This window comes from Ammospiza caudacuta, chromosome 2 (genome assembly GCF_027887145.1).
Source record: "Ammospiza caudacuta isolate bAmmCau1 chromosome 2, bAmmCau1.pri, whole genome shotgun sequence".
In the NCBI taxonomy this organism is placed as follows: Eukaryota; Metazoa; Chordata; class Aves; order Passeriformes; family Passerellidae; genus Ammospiza; species Ammospiza caudacuta.
In genome coordinates, this window is record NC_080594.1 from 59641547 (window position 1) to 59664327 (window position 22781).

The 22781-nt window shown below is 40.6% G+C and overlaps 1 protein-coding gene across 1 annotated transcript in view; it reads right to left on the reverse strand.

Annotated features, from left to right (window-relative positions):
- Positions 1-4443: 4443 nt before the first annotated feature.
- The window catches only part of GTF2F2 (general transcription factor IIF subunit 2), a 78016-nt gene continuing 59678 nt past the window's right edge, over positions 4444-22781 (reverse strand). The window contains exons 7-9 of the mRNA XM_058800011.1: positions 14668-14767; positions 9762-9905; positions 4444-5291 (exon numbers count right to left, since the gene is read on the reverse strand). Of these exons, the coding sequence (XP_058655994.1) occupies positions 5172-5291; positions 9762-9905; positions 14668-14767 (364 nt within the window). The 3' untranslated portion in view covers positions 4444-5171. The remainder of the gene's footprint in view (positions 5292-9761; positions 9906-14667; positions 14768-22781) is intronic.

Below are 22781 nucleotides of genomic sequence, written 5' to 3' on the forward strand. Positions count from 1 at the left end.
CTTACTTCCCTAAGCAAGTCCCTGGCTGTTGAGCTGGCACAGGTCAGCCCACTTCAGTCTTGGCGGTGGGCAGCTGTTCAGGGAGGATGCTTTCTTTAAAGAGCAATAGTATCCACATCAAGATACTTCTTTCTCATACTCTGCTGCTCACTTGGAGCAGATAGGATGTCTCCCTCTGCTCCTGAACCTCCATCTGCACTTTAGCTCTGTACCACTTCCCTGGGGTGTCGCTGCCATTGTAAGCTGGGATGTTTTGCTCTGGACCAGGAAATCTCTGTCACTGTAGCTGGCAGTGGGAGAGCAGCAGTTAAACACCATGTTCATTAGCTCAGGGATAAACATCTTTGTAGGAGGCAAAAACCCTAGCCAAGTCTGGACGTTTTTGCCCTAAACAGTACCAAATCCATTCACAAGGGCACAATCTTGCTGGTTTGCAGTCCCTGTGTCTTGGCTGCCTTTTAGTGGAAGCTGCAGCTGGAAGCTGTTAAGCAAAGATCACAGCCAAGTGCCTGTGGCCAGGGCTGGTGGCTTCAGGGAGCTTTTTGAGTGCCAGCAAATGCTGGCAACCCTGCCAGTGTGTTCTGCAGGAGTGGGTGGGATGTTGTTGAGTATGCACATGGCTGCTGGGCATTTTAATCCACTAGAGCTGCATTCATCACCTTCCACCTGAGGCAGAAGGGATCCAAACACCCTTGAAGACATTCTTAAGACTATTTTGGTTGTGTGATGCCAGTATTGCCAATGTGGCAGCAGCTGGACTTATTGATAAAATGCTGAACCATTGTTTCCTCTGCAGCCCACACTTTATCCTGGGAGCTAACAGCTGGGATTCACCTCCCCATTTGTAACCAGCAGCAGTAGGAAGGAAGCACTGCTGGCATCCCACTGGCATGGGAGAGCAAACCTCTTTTCCTATCTGAGTGAGGTGCAGATGTGCTGGCACAAAGCAGTCCAGCTGTTTATTTTTTTTTTAATAGGGAATGTCCATGAACATAAATGTTGAGAAAGCTTTTTAAAGATCAACTTCCCAAATTACTTGTAGCAGAGTGGTTGAAAAATGACCATGTAAAGCTGGGTACTCCTGTTCTCCTCAGCTAATAAAACCCCAGTGTTGCCACTGCAGTTGTCTGGTTCAAGGGCAGAGGTTTGGCTGCTCTACCTACAGCTGGGTGCCCCTGGCCTCTCCCATAGCAGTAGGGAGGAATGATTTTGCTGTCCCTGCAGCTGTGCTGTTGCAGCCACAGAACTGCCTGCAGCTGCTGGTGCTTCCTCATGCTGCCCACAAAAAGGTGCTTCAACTCTGCCTTTCACCCACCAGCTGCAGCTGCCCCAGCCTGCCAGCCACCCCCAGCAGCGTGTGCCATCCTGGTACCCCCATGCCCTGATTTTCAGCCGTGCTCATTTCTTCTCGGTAGCTGTTACAGTGCTGTGTTTTGGATTTGGAATCTGAGCAGTGTTTGTAACACACCAATGTTGTTTTTCTGCTAAGTCGTGTTTATCCTAGGTCAAGGACGTTTTTATGTTGTCTCATGTGCTGCCAGTGAGAAGGGATGCAAAAGAAACAGGGCAGGGGGGGAAAGCACAACTAGAACAAAGGCCCTGGGCTCACCACACCACAGAATATTCTACACCACAGAATGCCGTGCCCAGTATATAAACGGGGGAACTTACCCATAAGGGGGGGTTCTGCCATCAGTCAGAGGGTGATGAGCACTTGTATTGTCCATCACTAAGTGTTTTTCCTTTTTTATTAGCATTTTAATAATTTTTTACCATTACTACTGTATTTTATTAATTTTCAGTTATTAAACTGTTCTTTCTCAACACACAAGTTTTACTTTGATTCTCCTCCTCTCGAGGAGAATTTCCCTGGTGCGGTGGGAAAGAGAAGGGAGGTTGAGTGAGCAGGGCATCTCTAAAGGGGTGGCTGTCACCTCATGTCTGCTCAGGTCCCTGCTGATACTGCCTGAGCTTCCTGTGTATGCAATTTCCAATGACTCAAACTGGTCATTCAGGCCAAGCAAGGCTGGAGAGTGGACATGCTTTTAATTTCATTTAATGGCATTTAGCACACAGAAACTTCTGCTCATGCCTGTGGGACCTTCTCACCAAGCAGCATTTTGACCGCTAATATTCAAGAACATCTGCATGAGCAGAGTTCAGCAGCATATGGTAAGACCAGCAGGGAATTGTTCATCACTGCTGTGAGTCCAGAGTTTAAATTAATCCAAATGTGGGGGCCAGGGAATAAGACCTGAATGCCTCTGAGCCTCCTCTTCTGGCAGATGGAAATCTTGCCAACAGCACTTGTGTAAGGGCGTCATGCAGAACAAGTGCAGCAGAGCTGCAGAGCTTTTCCTGGTTATTAAGTGATGGATCCAAACGAGGTTCTCCCAAATGCTCAGTCATTATCCCAGCCTTGCATGAATTTAGTCCTGCAGTGCCCTGGGTTACTGCAGAAGGTAGAATATGGGGCTCATAGTGGCATATTTATCTTGCTGCTTCTGTCTCTAAAATGGTTTGTACTGTAAGATCCCATGGCTCAGATGCAGGCTGGATGATGACATGCCAAGGGCACCTAAATATTCCACCTTCATCTTTTCCGCATGCTCCCACCAGGCAGGAGCCAGCAGAGCCTTTGAATGCATGGCACAGGTCCTGCTGCCAGCACAGGAGAGCATCTTTCATGCTTTAGATCAGCATCTCTGTGGGCTCATTGTTCCCTTCTCTCATGCCACTTGGATTTTGTGGCAGCTTTTGAGGGTAAAATTCCAATTATCCCCTAACATGCTAGAAAAACTTTAAAATCATACAGGAAGCAGGTAAAAAAGTAGCTCACAAGCTACCTGGCTTCTGGACTCTCCACTGGTTATCTTTTCTTAGTTTACTATGATACAGCATTTCCATTTTTGAAATGGTGTTTCCTCACTGTCCTGCTCATTATTTGTAACTGGTGCTACTTCACAGAAGTACAGTTTGGCATCCCTCAACTTTTCTGGTTGCTCACTGGTTGAAAACCCCACTGCTTCTTTTTTCTGTTTACTTCTAGCACTCTACATGTTTTTAATGATACCCATAAAAAATCAGCCCTTTGCAAACACCATAAACCCCATAAAAAACGTAGTGCTCTGCACATTTTCCATTACTCCCGAGCAGAGCTTATTTACCCTGTCCAAAGGCACTCTGCAGATCAATAAAACACCTCCTTTACTTACATGTTCAGGCATTTCTTGCTGACTATGTCCCTCTCAACTGAAGACAAACTGTGAACCAGCTCACATAAAACCAGAAATACAAGCAGATCCTAAACTTTCCTGCTGGAGATTCCACTCAAGGTAACCATTTCTCTCTGGAATGTCACAGTCATTTCTACCTGTGGCAAGGAATTACACCACAACCTAACGAGGATTGCATGGCATCTCCCTGCATGGTTTTAGAGGATCATATGAGGGGCAATAAAATGGAGAAGCTTACCTAGACTTGCTGGGTGCTTCCGCTTCACCTGCTGAAACAGGACACAGATCCCACAGAGGAGTCCAGCTCATGAAAGGCAAGAGCTCTCATCCTACTCATCCCTGAACACAAGTCCACAGAGGACTCGAGCCGTACGATGAGGACAGCAGTGTGAGCAGGCCCTGGCTACTGCCCGGGAGCACTTCATGTTCCAGCAAGACACAAAGGCTGACTTCCTGTGTTCCTCTCAGCATCCTCAGATGGCTCCTGCAGCCATCTGCCAGCGGGGTCCTGCTGTAGAGCCCGAGGAGACACGAGTCAGTGGCAGTATTTATGAAAGCACACAGCCCCCTGGAATGCGAGCTGCTCTTCAAAACTTTCAGCAGTCCCTCCCTGGGAACTGGGCACTTAATGACACAGGATGCTGAGCACCAGCTCAAAATGTAGCTGTAGAGAGATACCTAAACAAAAAACTCTAGAAAAAAATCAATTGAGCAAAATTGTGTGACTTAAGAGTTGTTTTACAGACCTCTGAAAGCATTTGACCACTCCCTAAGCCTTTCACTGCTTCCAAGTGGACCAATAATGGAATGTTTGCTTCTCACACAGACCTCCTGTGGCATCAGGGTGAGCAGCAATGATGCGTACACCTGAAGGACATGAGAGAATGTGAAAGCTGAGCTATCAAACCTCACCTGCTTAATTTACAGGTATAATAATGAGGTTATCTCCACTCTGTGTTCTTTGCTCTAACATAAAAGCTTTGAGAATATCATTAAATAGTTCCTTCCCTGCTCCCTCCTAAAAAGGATGTTGAAGGAATAACCCTTGCAGTGTGCATTTAAAAAATGGGGGAATAGAGACACAGACACATTTAGCAATCTTTGCCAAACCACAGAGGAACCCAGTGGCAAAGCCAGCAATAAAAACATGCTTTGAACAAACACTTCAGACTTATGCCACCTAAATCATAATGTGTTCAAGTCAATATTGTGTGGTACAAATTAAAATAATACTTTTATTGATATACTTAAACAGAACATAGATATCAGCATAAAAACCAAACAAAAGAGAAAATTGTTCCTTCCTGTACCTAACAGACGTGTCATTTATTCTCAGTAATCACATGGAGGGGACTGACATCTTCCCACTCACTTTACGGGTTTTTAACTGCATTGGTTTGTTCCCAGGGAGTCTAAGGATTGTGATGAGCACCATGGTTGTGGCTGTTCTTCCCAAAGCCTGATACCAGGAGGAGCAGCATGTCCATTCCACACAGACACTGCACAAAGGGTTGTGCACATATGCAGGCTTCCAGACAAAGCCCTGACAGATCCCAGCAGAACCCAGGGTATTAACCCAGTTACACTGGAATGCAAACCCACAAAGTTATGGTTTCCTCTAAGACACATTTTCCATCAGTTATCAAGACTAGGAAAAGCCACAAAGCTGCGAAGAAAAAGTAAGAGGAGAACTCAGCAGATTTCTAATAAAGATAAATCTAATACAAGTTTATTCTATAAACTTTTCCTGTCAAAAGACAAAGCATATACAGAAACATACAAGAAATATTCCTTGGGGGAAAAAGCTACAGAAAATTACAAAGTATCAGCTGCTTTAATTTATCTTTATCCTTGCAGAATTGCACTGTGCTCAGTCCTCTCTGTGAACACCACAGATCCCTGAGTGCAATCACTCTTACATCATAAATATTTTTGCTAATCACTCTTTTCTTCTCCTTGGTAATGTCTGTATTCTGGCTTCAGCTCCCATGTGTTTTTGTGGGTCCCCTTCACGTTGTAGATGCCTATTTCTCTCAAAATTTCTTTCAAGTATATCTGAAAGGAAACAAAAGTTCAAATTAAACAGGCAGGCAATTCCCACATTTCCTGCACACCTGCTCAATTGCACGGACTCAGTTCCTAAGAGGCAGACAGCCTGGCTGGCTGATGGGCACTAATTGGTGTGGGAAGGACTCTGGGATAGACTTTTACCCTCAGGCACCAGCAGGGATTAGCACAAGCCTCAAGGGATGCAGCAGGGAGCACAGGAGCCCCAGAGGTGATGGCTCCCAGTCAGTCCCTCTGAGAGGCAAGTACTCCAGGGGCTGCTGAAATGAAGTTACCCACACCTCTTGGGAACTATTATGTCACACATCTTCCTCCTGCTGGATTTTCTCCAATTGAGCTAAAAGCTCTTGACCTTTCTTCCTGCTTGGTCTGGGATTATCTTGAAAATCCTTGCCTTATTCAAACTTTGTCAAAGCCTCAAGCTTTTGGTTTTCATGCCATTTTGCAAAGCTTTAAGCATTTTATTGTGGCCTCATTTTTAGAAGAGAGCTAAGTGTGTGTCTGAGAATTTTCTAATACCTTAAAATATTAAAGCTTGGAAGAGAAAGAAAAAAACCATAACAAGTAGAGCTATTATGCCAGTAGTATAATAATCTTTGACAAAACACAACTCACTGATATTGCCCTCCTTTGCTCTTTATAATAAACACCAGTAATTTTCTTAAGAGTCACAAGAGCCTGCTTGTTTGTTTAATTATTAATTGGGACTGAGATGAGTGGATTGTCATGGCAACTACGGACCACAGTTTAAGAATCCCCACATTAAATTAATAATTGCTCGAGTTCGAGCAATTTAATCCTGTTGGAGTGCTTATATTGAACTGGAGTTGTTGGAATGCTTGTATTTTCTGCATCTGCAGTTCCACTAAATATCAATGTACTCCAAGCTATTAAAACCAACAAATACATGTTGAAGATACAGGAAAATAAGAAAGGCTGATTGTCTAAGTGTTCCTTACACTCTTTCCCTTTTTGCTAAATGGAAAAGCTAGGAAATACATGAACAAAAAATATGGTCTCAGTCAGTAAAATAAGTGTATTTTAGTAAAACTTATCCTTACTCTCCCTCTCCAGGTACACACTAAAAGTATGCAAAGCAGCCCAACACGTAAGAAAGGTGACTGCCAGGGACGTGCATATAAACCAGCTTCTTAGGTCTGCTAGGGTGTTTCCTTGGGATGGCTCCTCAGCCTTCTGGGGCGCAGACGCACACCCCAGCAGGTGGCAGCAGCAGATCGCGGTGTCCCCTCGCACACCTCGTCTGTTGCAGCGATGCCGTCATTGTTCCCCTCAGCTACCCGGGACACAGCTCGCTACGGCAGCCATGCCCTACGCACGGTGCCGAAGGCGCTGGGAGCAGGTGAAACAGCCATTTCTGCATGGGTGTGTGCAGATGTGCACACCTGCATACCCCCTGCCTGCACACGAGGCAGTGTCACCGACAGACACCTCAGAGCATGGCAGAGTGGGTGGGAGAAACACCTGGCTGCAAGGTTAAATTCTGCTGCTCCAGTTCACATGGACAGAGAACTGGAAAAAATCCCCCATAACTGCACTCAGTGCCATGAGGTACACTGATGTGCAGTTCCTGAACTGGCAGATCTAGTCTGCCTCGGAAGCTGGGTCACAAGGTGTGATGGTGCTGCTGGCCTCAGGCAGAGTAAAACCACTATGGCTGAACTTTCCACAGCACCCACCCAAACCCACCCACCCAGCTACATGAAGGCTATTTTTAATTTCAATTGCTTTTCAGACCTAATTACCCAGGCTGTTCTGCTTCTCTCAGAGGAAAACTTCCAAGAGTGTAACAAAATGGAACAAAACCAACCCAAACCAAAGAGCAAGGTAAGGTCTGTGACATGGGTAACAGCACTTCAAGCTGGAACCGTGAGCTGCAGCGGCTGAAGATTTGCCACTTACTTCCCATCTCTGCTGCAGGGGGTAACCAGGCAGGAAAGGTGTTAGGGAGGGCAGCTGAGAGCATTAACCCCAAAACATCACTGTGTGTGCACAGACAACACTGAGCTGCTGGAGTTTTTAGACTGTCATGAAACATGGATAATCCCACTGTGCTGTGCTGTAGCTGAGAGCAAATGGCTTGAAGAGATGAGTTCAGGGGATGCTATGATTTTTCCTGCAGGATCAGTTCTCCTTCTAGAAACCAGGATTCCCCACCTGGGTCTGCAGTGCACCAGGCTGGTCTATGTATCTTGAAGTATAGTGCTCTGACACTGTACCATGGAGAGAAACCCCACACTACTCCCAGTGATGCCAAATACTGAATTTTAGAGCCTGGTGATTGCTAATCAGGGGCCCACAATTTTTTCTCAGAAGGGGATCCAGTGTGTTTATGTACATATAATTCTAGCATAGAAAATCATCTGTAGGTGATCTGTTCATATATTTAAAGCATCTTCTGCTCTGTTCTACCTTTCCTCATGATTTTTTCCACATAAAGTGAGATGTTAGCATGGAATTACGGGATAAAAATTTCTGAAGAGTTAACTTACATGCTCTAAAAATACTTCTGAAACTTTGAGGGGGAAACAAACCCTGTTGTATTTAGGATAACCATTACTTAAAGCTAAAACAGAATTAAAAATCCAAACAATCCATTCAAATTTTTAAAAATACAGTTCTTATGCCATTGGCTCCATCCTGCTTCCATTCTTCACAAATATTTGATTTCTCACAGACAGTATTATGTTCTCAGCAATGAAGCCCAAGTCTGGAATTACTGCAATATTTCCAGGAAGCATTCAGTACTTACATCTGGGTAGGTGGCAAAAGATTTGCGTACTACTGCAAATTGTTCTTTTGCATTAGAATGAAAAGCAAATAAATCCAGGTTTCCCTAATATAGCAGTCATTTACATTCAGAAAATACTTGTTTTGTGATTTCATGACACAAATAAAGATGGCAGCAACTTCTTGTGTAACATGCAACATATTCTATAGCAAGGATTTCATTTACCATTTACATTTACCATTACATAAGAAAAGTACCTTTATTTATTTGTAACTTCAAGTTCTCCAGTGGCTTAAGTGGGAGTCTACTGCAAGCTGATGTCATGGTAGATGAGATAAATCTGTACCAGCTTGCATTCAAAGTGATTGAGATAGTGACTGCCACACTTCTCTTACCAAAAATAAAAGCCACTTAGAATTTTCTTGCACTTCCTCCATACCTTCCTCCTATTCCTTCCTCCTTCTCAGCTCCCATGACCCACACACCTTCTCTGTTGCACAGATATGGAGCTGACTCATGAGATAAATGAATGGAAGACATGGATATGTTACTCAACTTTCAAGTTTCTTTCAAGGCACTAGAACGCAGAGAACCTACACAGATTTTACTTGTGTAACGTCTTTGTGCAGCTTCTAACCAAACAGACTGTTTACCTATACAAAGGCTCTGACAGAGATACACTTCATTCTAAATGTGAAGTGAGAAAAACTAGCAAGCATCTTCATTTTTTTTACAGAGTATTTTTTCCACAATCCAGCTGTTACTGTTCTTTTTTCAGCCTTAGCTCTAATAACCTGTGACATTGTTGCTCCATTTAGACTCAAACATAATTAAGTCCCCTTAAGTCTTCTGAAATCTGCAGCTGGGTTGAGGATAGATATTGAAGTTGGCAGTGAAAAACATCAAAACCACTGAAGGTCCTTTGCATGTCACTGTCACCCGGCCACTCTTGCGTGGTCTGCTCAAGGAAAGCTTGAACACAGAAAGAAGGGAAAGAACTGGAAAGTTATGGTTCATACATGAAGAGGCTGACAGGCACTGCAAGACAACAAAACCATCACATAAGGCAGATGTCTTGGTGCTTTTCTTGTCTGTGTATCAAAGCACTGTTTAAAAGCAATAAATAAATCTTAAATATCAAGCACCTAAACTCTTAACCTAAAAATTACCCTATTTGTAAAGGAAATCCAGTGATTTTGGAGGCATTGAGCCTGAGCTCATGATGCCTGAGCTTCTAATATGCATAATCCTTTCATTTAATACAAATTTCATGAAATATAGAAAAAGAGCAACCCCTGTTGCTGTGCCAAAATAAAGTTCAGATGCTGAGGGAAGGGCTAACCATAGACTAACATAAGCTGCTGCTGCCAAGAGAACTAGGCTTCAGTGAGGACAGGAGTAGCAGGGGAGACATGAGAGCATTACAGAATTAGGTTCCTAGTATAAAAGCAAACCTAAACAAAAAAGAGACCATTTAGGTTATTTAAACCATCTCTGTCAAGAAAAAGCACACTCACTACAATGTTTGGTATCCTACACTGTCCTACAATGCTGAACTTAAAACTTGGTGATTTCAGTTTGTTGTAAAACATATTTAGAGAGGAGTTTCTAAGGCCTATAATACATATTAAACTCTTTTCTAGATATGTAAAATACACACAGTAGTAACTACTGAAAATGGTTGTATTTACAAGACTTGCAGTACATACCACTGGCTGTTTGGTTATGTCCACCAGGTCTTTAATGTTGTAATACTGATGTTTTTCAAAGGCTGAAAAAAGCATGTCCAACACTTGTTGTTTATCAGCTCGAGCTCTTTTTCCATCTTCTTTCTTCTTCTTCTCATATTCAATCTGTTACAACACATGTTTTAAAGACATTACATGTAATGCTGTATAATTCCCAGTGCTGAACATTAAGCTACAAAAACCTCTTCTATTTAACAAAACACTGTTCAATGGCTGAGTGCTTTTCATCTGGAAAGTTTTCTTTTGAACGTACAAATATTCTTTTGTGAGCATAAACTAAGCATTTTGTCCTCAGCAAAATAAGCTTCTCAGATGTATCTGCTTTAACCAGGAAAAAAAAAATGGAAATAGAGCCTGCAGGTGCCCAAACCTGGGAAAAAAAACTAATAATAATATAGGAATCCAAACTGAGACAGTATTCTAACTCCACCTCTGTTGGTACCAGCTTCTGAGGTACAATGACAAATGTCAAACAACCTCCAAACTGCCATGCTCGGGACAATCCACAGGCTAACATGGCTACATTCACAATCATAACAAGCACCTGCCCAGAGAATGCTCCCAATGGCCCTTGGACACTGCCTCATTTTCTCCAGAAGCAGCACTCAAGGTATAAACTCCATTCAATATACAACCAATCTTTAAAGACACACTTTGAGGATCGGGATGGTTTCTCTTCAGGAGAAACCAGAGTAGCACACATGAAGTTGCACTAGTCCCAAAAAACCAAACCTTCTAAGCAGGCAGAGGCCCCTTGTTGCCACACATCATCCTACTTCAAACTGTACATTAAAAATTACTTAACCACTATAATCTGCACCAGATGACTATATATCTTCACAGAAACTTTTATCACCTCCAAAAATACTTCCTCTGATTCATCATCAGAAGCACAGACCAGCACACCCCAAACAAACCCCAGTTGCCAGAGAGCACCAACCACGACACCTGCCAGCACATCACCCCACCCACCCCCAACACCACCCTGGAACAGAAAACCAGCCAGCTCCTTGGAACCAACAAAAGTGATCCAGAAGGTGGTGTAAGTCATGTAATCATCAAGTGCTTTCAGGCAAACTGCGTGGGTGAATCCATAGCGGCACAATGTACAGCAGAAAAGATGCATGTGATCAATAAGGGACACGCGCCTGGCTGTAAATGAGGTAATTCTGTATGGGAGTTGTTCTGCTTCTGATGGCTCAACTCTGACTCTCAAAAGGAAGGTCTTCAGATGAAAAGCATAGAAATGAAAATGCACAGACAGATCTACTAGATACTAAAGATCTTATTTTTGAGCAGAAAGATTGGTTTTATGGCTCAATTCATTTTTTCCCTATGTATCCTTGCCAGCTAACTCCTCCTACTCTCAGAGTGAAAATAGCCTGTCTCTTGGTAGCTGTCCCAAAGTGGCTAAAGAATATTGCCACCTTTGCTGTGGCTCCCAGGTCTCCAGCCAGCTAACTACCTTCTTCACATTCTGAAATGGATGTACATCATTAAACTGGACGCAGAGCAATTGTTCCCAACCTGTAGCTTGAAGTCTCTTACTTCTGCTTTAAACTAAAGTGGGTGTGCACAACTAAATACCTGTCTGCTTTTCTAACTCCCTGCAGTGTTATAAAAGCTGCAATCTCACCACCCAAACCCATCATGCAATTGATTTTTATCCAGTAAGTACAGTTTAGTGTAATTATTTAACTCTTTAGCCAGTGCATTTAAAGAAGAATAAATCTTCAAAACAGTAATAGCTTTGCAACATAGCAAAGTGTAACACCAAGCAAAGCAGTACATCATCTTGGTTACCAGGATCCACAGCAGAACTGCTGCACCACAGACACGAGAAGAGGAACGTTAAAGTATGTCACTGGCGTTCCCTTAAACAATAACATGTCAAAACATTTGCTTCTTCTGGAAGTCCAACAGGCAATTACTAAAAAAATTCCATGTGAATATTCTAATATTCTTAATTCATTAATGTATAAAATCAACTCACATAAAAAACTGTGTATAAAACCCTCCCTTTATTGAAAAGCTACTAGCTGCTGGTGCCCCAGCTGCCCACTCTCTAATTAGCAATACTCTAGCATTTTCCTCTAACCTCAGCAACAGTTTCCACTGTTGTCTGATAGAAGAGCACATTGAGAAGTGCTAAAAAAAAAAAGCCTGGTGTCTTCTGTTGCTGATTTCTTCTTTTGGCCTTGTGAATACACTGCTCACAGCAAGTTACAATGCAGCCTTTCACTTTTCTCCTTCCTGTTTTCTTTGCAAACAGGGTCTTCTATGTAGTAGGCTTAAAGCACTTTTTAATAGTCATGTAATAGAATGCACCTACATTGTAAACTAATTTGATGTCTTTAAAATTCTGTGGTTTTTTTAATTTAAAAAACATTCAAATACTACTTGATTTCCAGGAAGGAGCATTTTAGAACAAGCTGTTTAGCACAGAAGTTGTGAGTTTATCCCCAGAAGACTTTATACTGAAATCAATTTCTCTTTGTTTACCTTCCCAGGATGTTGCTAAGCTTGCTGAAAAGCAGCCAAAATTGCCTTTTGAAAGTATCATTAATACTGAAGCTGATATAACTGCTTTGGTAGACAGCAAATATAAAAGTCATAGAAAAGTTAGAATAAATCCAAAGTTTCATCTAAAGATACTTTAAAGTAGTCCTAAAGGTTTTCTTGTCTCCTGGCATGGGTACCAACCTCTACAGGGGAAGAGAGGACCACAAAGAAACCACTAAATGAAGCCTCTGAAGGGGTAGCCAGAACCACTGAAGAACCTTTCTGCTGTATTATAAAAATTAATTAAGTCACAGAAAGGTTCCAGCTTCAAAAATATTAACCTTGCAACTTTGCAAACACATTTAATATTTATACATATAATGGAGGTCTTTTCCCCAGAGAAGAAAAGCTAAGTTACAACCTTAGCATATATTGTAATGGAATTGAAATTTCTTCAAATAAAAATATTGGTGTAATATAATTTCTTGCAAAAATAACCTAATCACTTTCCCAGTCCTTGAATTCAAACAAGCCATTGCTATTCCCCATCCACATGTAATTCATTTCCCTCCTCCTTCCTGCTGTGTGTTAATTTATAGGTACATGAAGCAGCCACACTTAAGCCTCATTTTTTATTCTTTCCTTCAAGAAATGCTAGCCCTTTCTGTCTTACTTAGTAGATACTCATTCTTCCCTCAGAAACTGCCCAGATGATGATTACATTAACATATATGACAGTTTGTACATTTTTATTTCTTTCTTGTGGAAGTCCTGTCCCCAGCACAGCACCATACAATTACATGCAATGCAGCAGGTTCTAAAAAAGCAGTTGCTGCTTGAAAACAGCAGAAAAATTCCACCAAGGGGTTTTAGAACTTCATGGACTTTTTCTCCCAGTTATATACCCTTTCAGCCATCTAACCTGAACCTTAATAGAAGACTTAATGAAAAGAAAGATTTTGTGGAAAGTAGTCATGCCTTGGCCTTTAGAGTCAAGGCAAGGTGAAGGTGACTCAAGACAAGTATGTCTTACAAGATTTTTCCCATCAGAACACCTTTAGGGTAGATATGAAAACTAAACACACTGCTGATGGATTTCCATGACCATGGACAGCTGTGTAACCAATAAAAATATAATAATTAGGACATAAGAGCATCATTACTTTTAACAGGCCTGGTTATACCCCCTCAATCTCATACAAGATTTAAATTTCCATAATGATATGGTGACCTGCAGTTTGCAGCTGGAATAAAGATACAAAGATTATCTCTAGGCTGTAGTCATACTACCATAATTATGCTGGTGTCAGGGAAATGGAACAGCACCCCACTAAAAAGAGAAGCTGTACCCCACCAAAGCTTATTCCAGAATTAAAGAAGAACACCAGCAGCATCATAAAACAATATACTGATGTAAAACTGCATCTGCACAGTAGGACACATCAGTGTGACTGTTTTGGTTAAATGGCATTCCCTCAGCTGCAATAGTTATATTGGTATGATCATCCATGTACAGAGCAGGCTTTAAACAGTAACTACTACAAAACAGACCCATGAGAGAAAAATTATTATTTCTGGTTCTGTGGCAAATAGACTGACTTTCATAATAATGCTTAAATATCATCCAGTATATTGTCACTTGTTTTATGTAAATAAAATCTTAATAAAAAGTGTAAAAGTTTAAATGACTAACACAGTGATTCATTTTCAGTATGACTTAATGTTGCTCACATTCAACATACTCAAAGAGTATCTTTAAGGAAAAGGACATTATAGTTTATATGTACATCTACTGATCTGGAACAGTAGTGTGGGTGTAATATTGACAAAGCCAATGATGCCAATAACATGTATGCTGAAGGTAGGAAACTGAGAAAAATTGTCAGCTGTTACTCTTTTCTACTTGTTGCCAATTCCTCCAAAGGACTGGAAACTAATGATTCTTTTCAAGTCCTTTACCCTCCTGCAGATGAAAAGTTATTTAGCTCAAAAGAGCATTTCCACATCTCATAGCACAAAGCCAGAACTGTCTTTCATCCACAAATCTCAAAATTACATTAAGAAAAAGATTAGAGGAAGAATGTAATAAAGCCACTAAAACAGGTTGGGTGAAGGTGGTCTGCCCTCCATCAGATAACACAAGACAGTTACTGGCAGACCTTAGCCCCAAGGGTGATACTGGTCTTGAGACAGAAAGAAGATCCCCAGAAGACAAAATCAAGGAGAAATCAGGTGACATAGAGCATTGACAAAGACAGTGGCCAACTGTGAGCAAAAGAGCTGCTGGACAGCAGCAGAGCAGTCCTGGGGTCCTAAGCCAAATTCCTCCTGAAGAAAAGAAGGGAAAATATTAAAAGCTACTTACATTATACTGATGATTAGCCACTGGTTTATAGTTCGTGGTTACAGCTTTGTCCAGCTGCTGGGATAACCTTACAGGTTTAGAAGATTCTTCTATCTGTAATCTACAAAAAAGAAAACAAGAATAAAAAGGTCAGACCAGCACACACTGAAAGTGAATTCTAAAAATCTGCAGTTATGAACCAGACATTATCAAGGGTCAGATGCAAACAATCTATAAGGCAAAACAGATGCACTCTTCTGGATTAAGTTCTTCTTACCCTATTTTTGCTTAAGGACATTGAACTATTAGGGTGCTGTAAACTACAGAAGATACTGAAATGCAAAAAATCAAACAGCTGAAGTGAAGATACTAAAACCAAACTTTGAACACAAATTTCACTGCAAAAACCTAATGCTCAGATCGAAAAAAAGCCCTTGCTTTTAAAAAAGATCAAACCCAACCCAAATGAATGCAAAATCTCACAGCTTACTCGGCTGAGGGATGAAAAAAGCTTTTCATTCACCTCTGCTAACCCATAACCTTCTCTTATATATTGAAATGTAAAAACATAAATTTCTGTGACCTTTCTTTTGGCATTACAGTACAGTAAGAGAGTGCAAATAACAGTTTTAAGAGCATTATAAAGACATAAAGACAGAAAAATCTACCCAGCTTCAAATCAATGTGCAATCAAGTCTCTACCACACAAATAACAATAGGTGACCTTCAATTCTCTTTGGGAAAGACTCTTAGCAGGTCACTGGTTGAGGATATCTTGTCAAGTTCATCCCTACGTAATTCAATGTAATTTAAAGCTTCTGTATGTTGATGTAGAGGGAGTGTTCCATTTAATTCAGATTTAGCACTCAAGAATTTCTACTTGAAATGATGAGACAAGAAACCAAGCTCTAGAAAAGCACAGGACAATGGCCTTTTAGACACAATGGCTTTATGGCACATCTGATTAACATGTTAATTATCAGTGAAGCACTTTTGTTTCCAAAGCTGCATCTTGTAGGCAGAGGAGTCAATTTCCACTAAACACAGTATACCACAGCCCAATAAATGCACAGTGATGTTTGCTTCTTTCCAAACAAAAAGTAATATGGTGACCTTAATGCCAATAATAACTGCATGTTTATTAGTGTAAAACATATAAATTATAAAACTGACAGATCTTTAAAAACAACTGTTAGTGTTTGAGATCACTGATTTCTTTTTGTAAAGATATCATTTACATCCAAAAAGATAAAATTTAAATTCAGCGTGTTTCTGAATGAACACCTGAACAACCTAAATAAATTACATTTGAAGGAAGTAATAAATCAAGAAATAAATTCTCCAGTTGTAGCGACTTGAAAGGCAGAAAATCATCCCTCATAGCTGGTATTGCTGGACAGTAGGTGGGGAGAGTTTTTTCTCATACATAGATAAACTTACTTCCCTTCGAATCTTTATATCATAAAAATGTAGAACATGAGGCAATGGTTGCTTAAGAGTACTAAAAACTACAGAAAAAATGATAAGTCTGCAAAAGGAAGAAGGAAAATCAATTGGAAGGTAAACGAACAGTGAACATGTTTTGCTTATCACAAGAGTTTACCTTTTGGCCTTCAATCTAATTAAATGATTTTAAAGATTTTCTTCATCTGGTTACCAAAGATCTTCTAAACTCATGTTTCACAAAAGGCATAGACCAAAACTAAATCACTATCTTTTCTACAAATCTGTCTTTTTCTCTATTTCTCCATTGCTTAAGATTTTTCTTTTTGGTCCCAATGACTATTTAAATAGTTTAGCTTTAATTTTTACACAGTTTGACTTAATTCTTTCATTTTTTTTCCCAGTTCATCATGTTTCTATTGGTTTGACCTGGGGAGTTTTCCAGTTCTTCCTCTCCTGTATTCTAGCTATTTTTCATCTCACTTCTCCCCCCATTTTTCCTTCATAAAGGAGATTTCCTGCTCAATCTATTTACTGATACTGCTACTGTTCAAGAGACAGGGGCTCCTTGAGACAAACTGGGAATTCTTGTCACCCTCTTCCCCTCCAAGGCCACTGCACCAACTTCATGTGCATCAGATGAAGTTATTTGATTTACAATGTAGCTCCAGAGTCCTTCTCATAACAGCTACAGCACAGGGTCATAACAATACTTAAATACATCAGGTGGTGTCACGTTTTCAGGGAGCGCCAGGCATTCAACAGTGACCTATCTTCATGATTAATCCTCCTCGCACTGGGCTTTATATTCATTACTCTTTACAATGTAAATTAACAATATCTCTCTTTCTTCAGGTACACAGCCAAAGAACTCTTCAATGACGAATTGTCAGCCATGGACTTTAGATACCACTCATGTTCAAGGCCTCTTCCTGATCTGGCATTTTAAAATTACAATAGAGGAAATTTCAACTCCATTCAGTGTGGCTTCCTTAAATTAATTCTTTGCACAAAAGTACACTAGCAATTTATTTCTTAACGTTTTTCACTCCCCATGCAGGATATGCATTTCAGCTCTTTTATGTTAACTTCCAAATTTCCAAACCAGTAGAAAATCAAATGTGTAAGAGAGCTAACAGACTTCTCAGAGGCCTCCCTTCGAAGGCTGATGGAAGTGAAGATACATTTAACAAGTAAAGTTCTCTAGCACATAACCCTGAAAACAAAGAAAAAACTTACTGCCTGCTAAGGAAACAGAATGAAAGCCAACCAAGTGAAAATGGAGAGGGACCATCTAAGCTGGTTTGTGAAATGGCAGAAGACTTCAGAAATATCTATACATAGGAAGTAACAAATACATCAGCTGCAAATGTATGTCTCTGGAATTTCAGAGATGTTTGTGTTGTACATTGATATTTCTTGCCAAAGGTTTCCAAATTACAACCACAGATCTCAGATGGTCTTTAGAAAACTGGCTTACAGTACAATGTTAACCTTTTTTTTGGTTTTTACTGCTGTAGTGACAGCTAAAAATACACTACATTCCTGATACTACTTTTTAATGCAAACAATTACAGCCGTGGCCACATGCCAAGATGGAAATTTATATGGGAAGCACGGTGACTCAGGAGGCAAAGCTTTTTATTAATAGCTTTTATTCTACACATGCATCTTGCTCTTCTCCCTAATGGCTGCCCTTCCCATTTATTTTTCTGCAGCTTTCACGATTTCACAGAGCCTCAGGTTACCATCCTTTACCTTCCTTCCACTGGGCTTGCAGGTGGCATATTGTCACACAATCCCACATGGAATAATAGCTGATGCACATCTGGAATTGGCCTCACAAAAATGGAGGAATAAACTGACAAACATGGTATAAACACCAATTAGCAAGAGGTTCATGAGGGGATGAAGCACTGAAATTTGCTTAGCGCATTACAAAGGGTAAAGACAAACAGCCCATAATAATTTTGTCCAGATGATTTGTTGATACAGACACTATCTGCAGGGAAAATACAGCATAGTTGTTTGGGGTTTTTTTCAAAATCATGCTGCAATTCTGTTATATTCAGAAAGTAGTATGTCTGGGGGAATATAATTGACTTTTTAAATTTGCATAGATGTTGTCTGAAAAAATTATAGACTCAAAAATACGTAACAAGAGCTATAAACTGGAAATTGTACTACCATTTTAGATAGATGTTTTACATGTTACAGATATAAGTACTTTTACTTACTTAGAATTTCTTAAACAGAATTCAAAAAAGCAGTATTAACCAAGAATGTCCAGCAGTGCTTTATGCAGAATTTTCTCAGAGTGGACCTGCTGAATCTCAAACTAAACTGCTGGTAGGAATAAAGAAAAAAATCAACAGATATTCTGAGTCACTGGTGACACTGATTTAAAGGAGCCGTGGCTTTTTACCTTTATTTATTTTATTCTTTATTATGATTTGCAGGAGTTAAAAGACTTAGTTATTGCTCTGAAAAATAGAAAAATATCCAAAGAATTAAATTTTACACTGAACTCTTGTTGAAATGGTTAGAGCCATATTTCATGCTAATATCTGGCCTAAAAAATAAAGAGAAAATTGAGATATATTTTCCCCCAAACTGCCAATGAATTAGCAGCGGAGCAGCCGCGCCTACACACTGTGGTTTTCTCTTCCACCCCCAAGATCAAATATAGCTCTTCCCCCTTGAAATACAGCAAGTAACCAGCATGGCATCGAATCCACCATGGTCATTTCCCAACAAAACACATTTCATACCGCAGCTTTGATTTGTCATTGTGCTTATACTTGAATAAGGGGAAAAAACCATTCAAACAGACTGGAAATAATTCCATAGGACTTGGCAACATGTAGCAGGCTCATACAAAAAGACAGATGAAGACAGTATGTACATTCCTAGGAAGAGATATTCATTGTTTTTTAAATACATGTAATTTTCAGCAACAAAAAATAAACCAAAGACCTTTAAAACTGATAATCTACTGTGATTAATCTTTTGTCACAAAACAAATGTTTCAAAGATTTGAAGCAGGTATTAATCACAAACACTGCTAGGGCTCAAATTCTTTGCCTTTCTAAAGAAATTATTTCACAGATAAGAGAGGGAAGTTTATGTTCCTTTTTGTGCTTGGCTATCTGTACACAGGGCACCAGTAAGGAGTCAGCCGGCAGAGATGCACTGGAAGAGAGCAAGCCCACTGCCCAAAGCTTTGGAGGGGAAGAAACACAAACTCTCCATCTCTGCACAGTTTTGTAGCTTTTCTCTAATTGCTCACAGAAGTTCCCAGTCCAATACCAGGGAGCTAATGCTCTCATCATCCCTTACTCAGTACTTTTGTACCAGAACCAGGCATTGACAGCTGCATTACATGAAGTTTCATGATACCTGGTATGGGCCATGAAGCTTTTCCTTTGCTTCCTTGTTTCGCTAGCAGCCCAAACATGACAGAAATAGATACATCCTGAAAAACCTCATCCAAAACAAACTAATAAAATAAATGCAACAATATAGCCTCACACTCCTTTTGTTCATTTGGACTTCTGTACCTTGGTGAGGTTCAGGCAGCATCTCTTTTGACTTTCCCTCCAAGCAAGGATAGCAGTAATGTAAGAAGCAAGCAGATGATCAGCAAGAGATGAACATTCTTGTAAGATACTGAAACTTTAAAGTTTCACTAGCTCTGTGAGAACTAAGTGACTTCAGCACCCTGTGGTGCACATCCTGCTAAAGCAATCCCATGGCAGTGCTCAAGCACAAACAACATAGGAAATTACTAGAATGGCCACACCAGTAAAAACACGCACTGTCTAATAACAAGAATGACAATCTGTTGCTACACCAAACAATCTGTCATATATTCTGAAAGATAAGAACAACATGCAAATCCTGCACGTTGTGTCTCATTGCAAGGAGCCCCAGTGTCTCACGTTCCATGGAGGCGGATGACAGCCTCCATCGCATGGATGAATCCACTGCTCTTCAGACACTCAGCGCTACTCCAGCGCAGTCAAAGCAAAGGGAGGCTGTCCCCATTTCTGAAGACTAGACAGGCAGGCGGAGAAGAGCATGAGCTGAATGAAAATGGCATTAAGAAGCGCATTTGCCAGCGTTAAATAACTGTTTCAGATTATTAATACAGGATACGATTTATAACTAATTTTAAGTCCTGAAACCCTGGCATTTCAAGAAAAGAGCTGTAATTATTATGTGTTCAGATATTAGATTTTTCTGAAGTTGACATCTTCAACTATATATGCTGAAGGATAAGCAATGAATCATAGGAATATATGACAATTTCATGTCTAATTCTCAGACAGCCACCAAGGCACGACTGAACACTCCAAGTCTACATATTGTATCTTCCTTCAGTACAGAACATCAGATGTTATAAAAGGCAATTCAACAATAAGTAAAACAATTTCTTAAGCATTTTATTTTCTGAATTGACAAAAAGTGAATAATTGATTAAAACCAATCCAAGTTTTCCTCTCTGAGTTTAGAATTGCAAATGACTAAAATCTTCTCAGCTAAGCTTGTGTAAACAAATAATATAAAGATAAAATAAAACCTATTTTAGCATTAGTAGTGATATAATTCAATAATTTTTTCTATTTGTTTGATGCACTACTTTAAACATGTTAAGTGATGCACTAAATGCAATTAGCATGAAAAAAATTGTAACATCTGCTTAACATCACAGATAATTTTAATCAAGTGTGTCTACAGATACTTCCACTGGAAGCATTCTGACACTGATGAAGTTAGGATCTGGCATTGCCTGGTCCACACTGGGGACAAGGCGGAAGAGTTTTATCTGAGACTAAGTTCAAAAAGGAATCATACTTCAGAGGTATATTCTATATTACATGAGGTTATAAATAGCCTATCCATTAGTGTGGCTGACTAAGTTTGTTTCTTGGCCCTGCCTCTAAGGTTTATCTGTCCAGGTCTGGGTCTCTGTTTTGTTTGTTGCCTCCCCCTTTCACTCAGCACACACCCCCTTTTCCAGTGAAAAGGGTCCATGACCAGATATCCTTAAGGGCAGAGATTCCCATTCAACCTTGTGAAGCAAGGCAGCCTCTGCATCCTCCTTGTCCTTTCAGGAGGACTTAAGTCAGGACTGGGGTCACAGCATCACCCCTTGCCCCCCAGGTGAAAAGGCCCTTTCAGCACTGTTTAGGCTGTGGATTGATAGAAAATCACACAACCAACCACAGAATCATTTAGGTTGGAAAAGGTCTTTAATTTCAACCATTAACCCAGCACTGCCAAATGCACCACTAAACCATGTCCCAGAGTATCCTGGCCTTTTAAATGTCTCCAGTGATGGTGACTCAATCACTACCCTTGGCAGCTTGTTCCAAAGCTTGACATCCACTTCAGTGAAAAAATGTTTCCTACAATGCAATCTAAACCTCCCCTGGTATAGCTTGAGCTTGTTTCCTCTTGCCCTACCATTTATTGCAAAGAAATGAACACTTCCTTATTACAATTCATGTACTCTGGAAGAGCAGAGAGGTTTGCAGCTTTGCAGTTGTTAAAAATGTCAGGATTTTGCACTCCTCCTTTCCAACCTATGGTCATCATAGTCAATCAATTAGTGCCCAAAATGGAAAAGAACTCTCCGTTATTGGTTCCTGTCACTTCCAGTATTTTCTTATTAATACATATAGCACGAACATCTCTGTCCTGCCCTGCTTCCTGCCCAACACAAGTGATAAGATCAAGTTCAAGAACAAGCAAAAGCAGAGCTGAAGGGGAAAGTCTTCCCTGAGGACTAAGGGTAAAAGTGCATCCATGCATGCTCAGTTACAGGCTGTAGCTCCATATGGGGCACTTCATCTTAATTCCTAAGTGGATTGAAACACAGTAGATTTTTATACCACAGTGCTTGTACTTGCGGCTTATTCCAGTGACAGAAAGGTCTAAAATGAGGATGAAGTAAAATCTGGATGTCCATTTGTGTTGTCTGGAGAATGTAAGGGTACCTTAACCACAGGCATGAGACAAGGTTTGAGACTGGCTGAGTGATAAGGTATACCAAACAAAAAATTAGGCAACATGCCAGGAGAAATAGGAATGCAGGTGGGATTTTGGGGAGAGAGCTATAAGAACCATGCAAATGTACATGACACACATCATTCCCACATGGAAAAAGAGAGGGAGCACAGAGGCTGCAAGAGGAGGACAACACAAGAGGAATGGCTGAATAGGCAGGAGTCTGGGGCACATACTCCTGAAAAATAGCAAGAAAAGGGAAAAAGTAGGTTGAAAAGCTTTTGGGTTTGTTCAGCTAAGACATCCAGGTGATGATCCTGTGGAGCCAACCCTTTGACACTGGACACTGCAGTCTATTTGGCACAGGCAGATGCCAGCATCTGAAATACTGTAGGGATGAGTAACCACGGAGCAGATCCTGCATCCGGGGGAAGCACCAGCAGCCTCACAAGCCCATTACTAATACTAGAGAAGGTGATCTAGGAAAAGTGACTCATTAGCAAACTAAGCAAGAGAGAAAAAGCCCAGCTCTTTAATTTTAACATTAATATTAGCTCCTGAATTAAAGCCAAATAAAGTCTCCTTTCTCACTTCCATTTGCAAAGATTTAATTTCCTTTCTCGCTCCTATTTTTCTCAGTCCTCAAATTTCTCCACAACAAATGGATTTACATGCTAGAC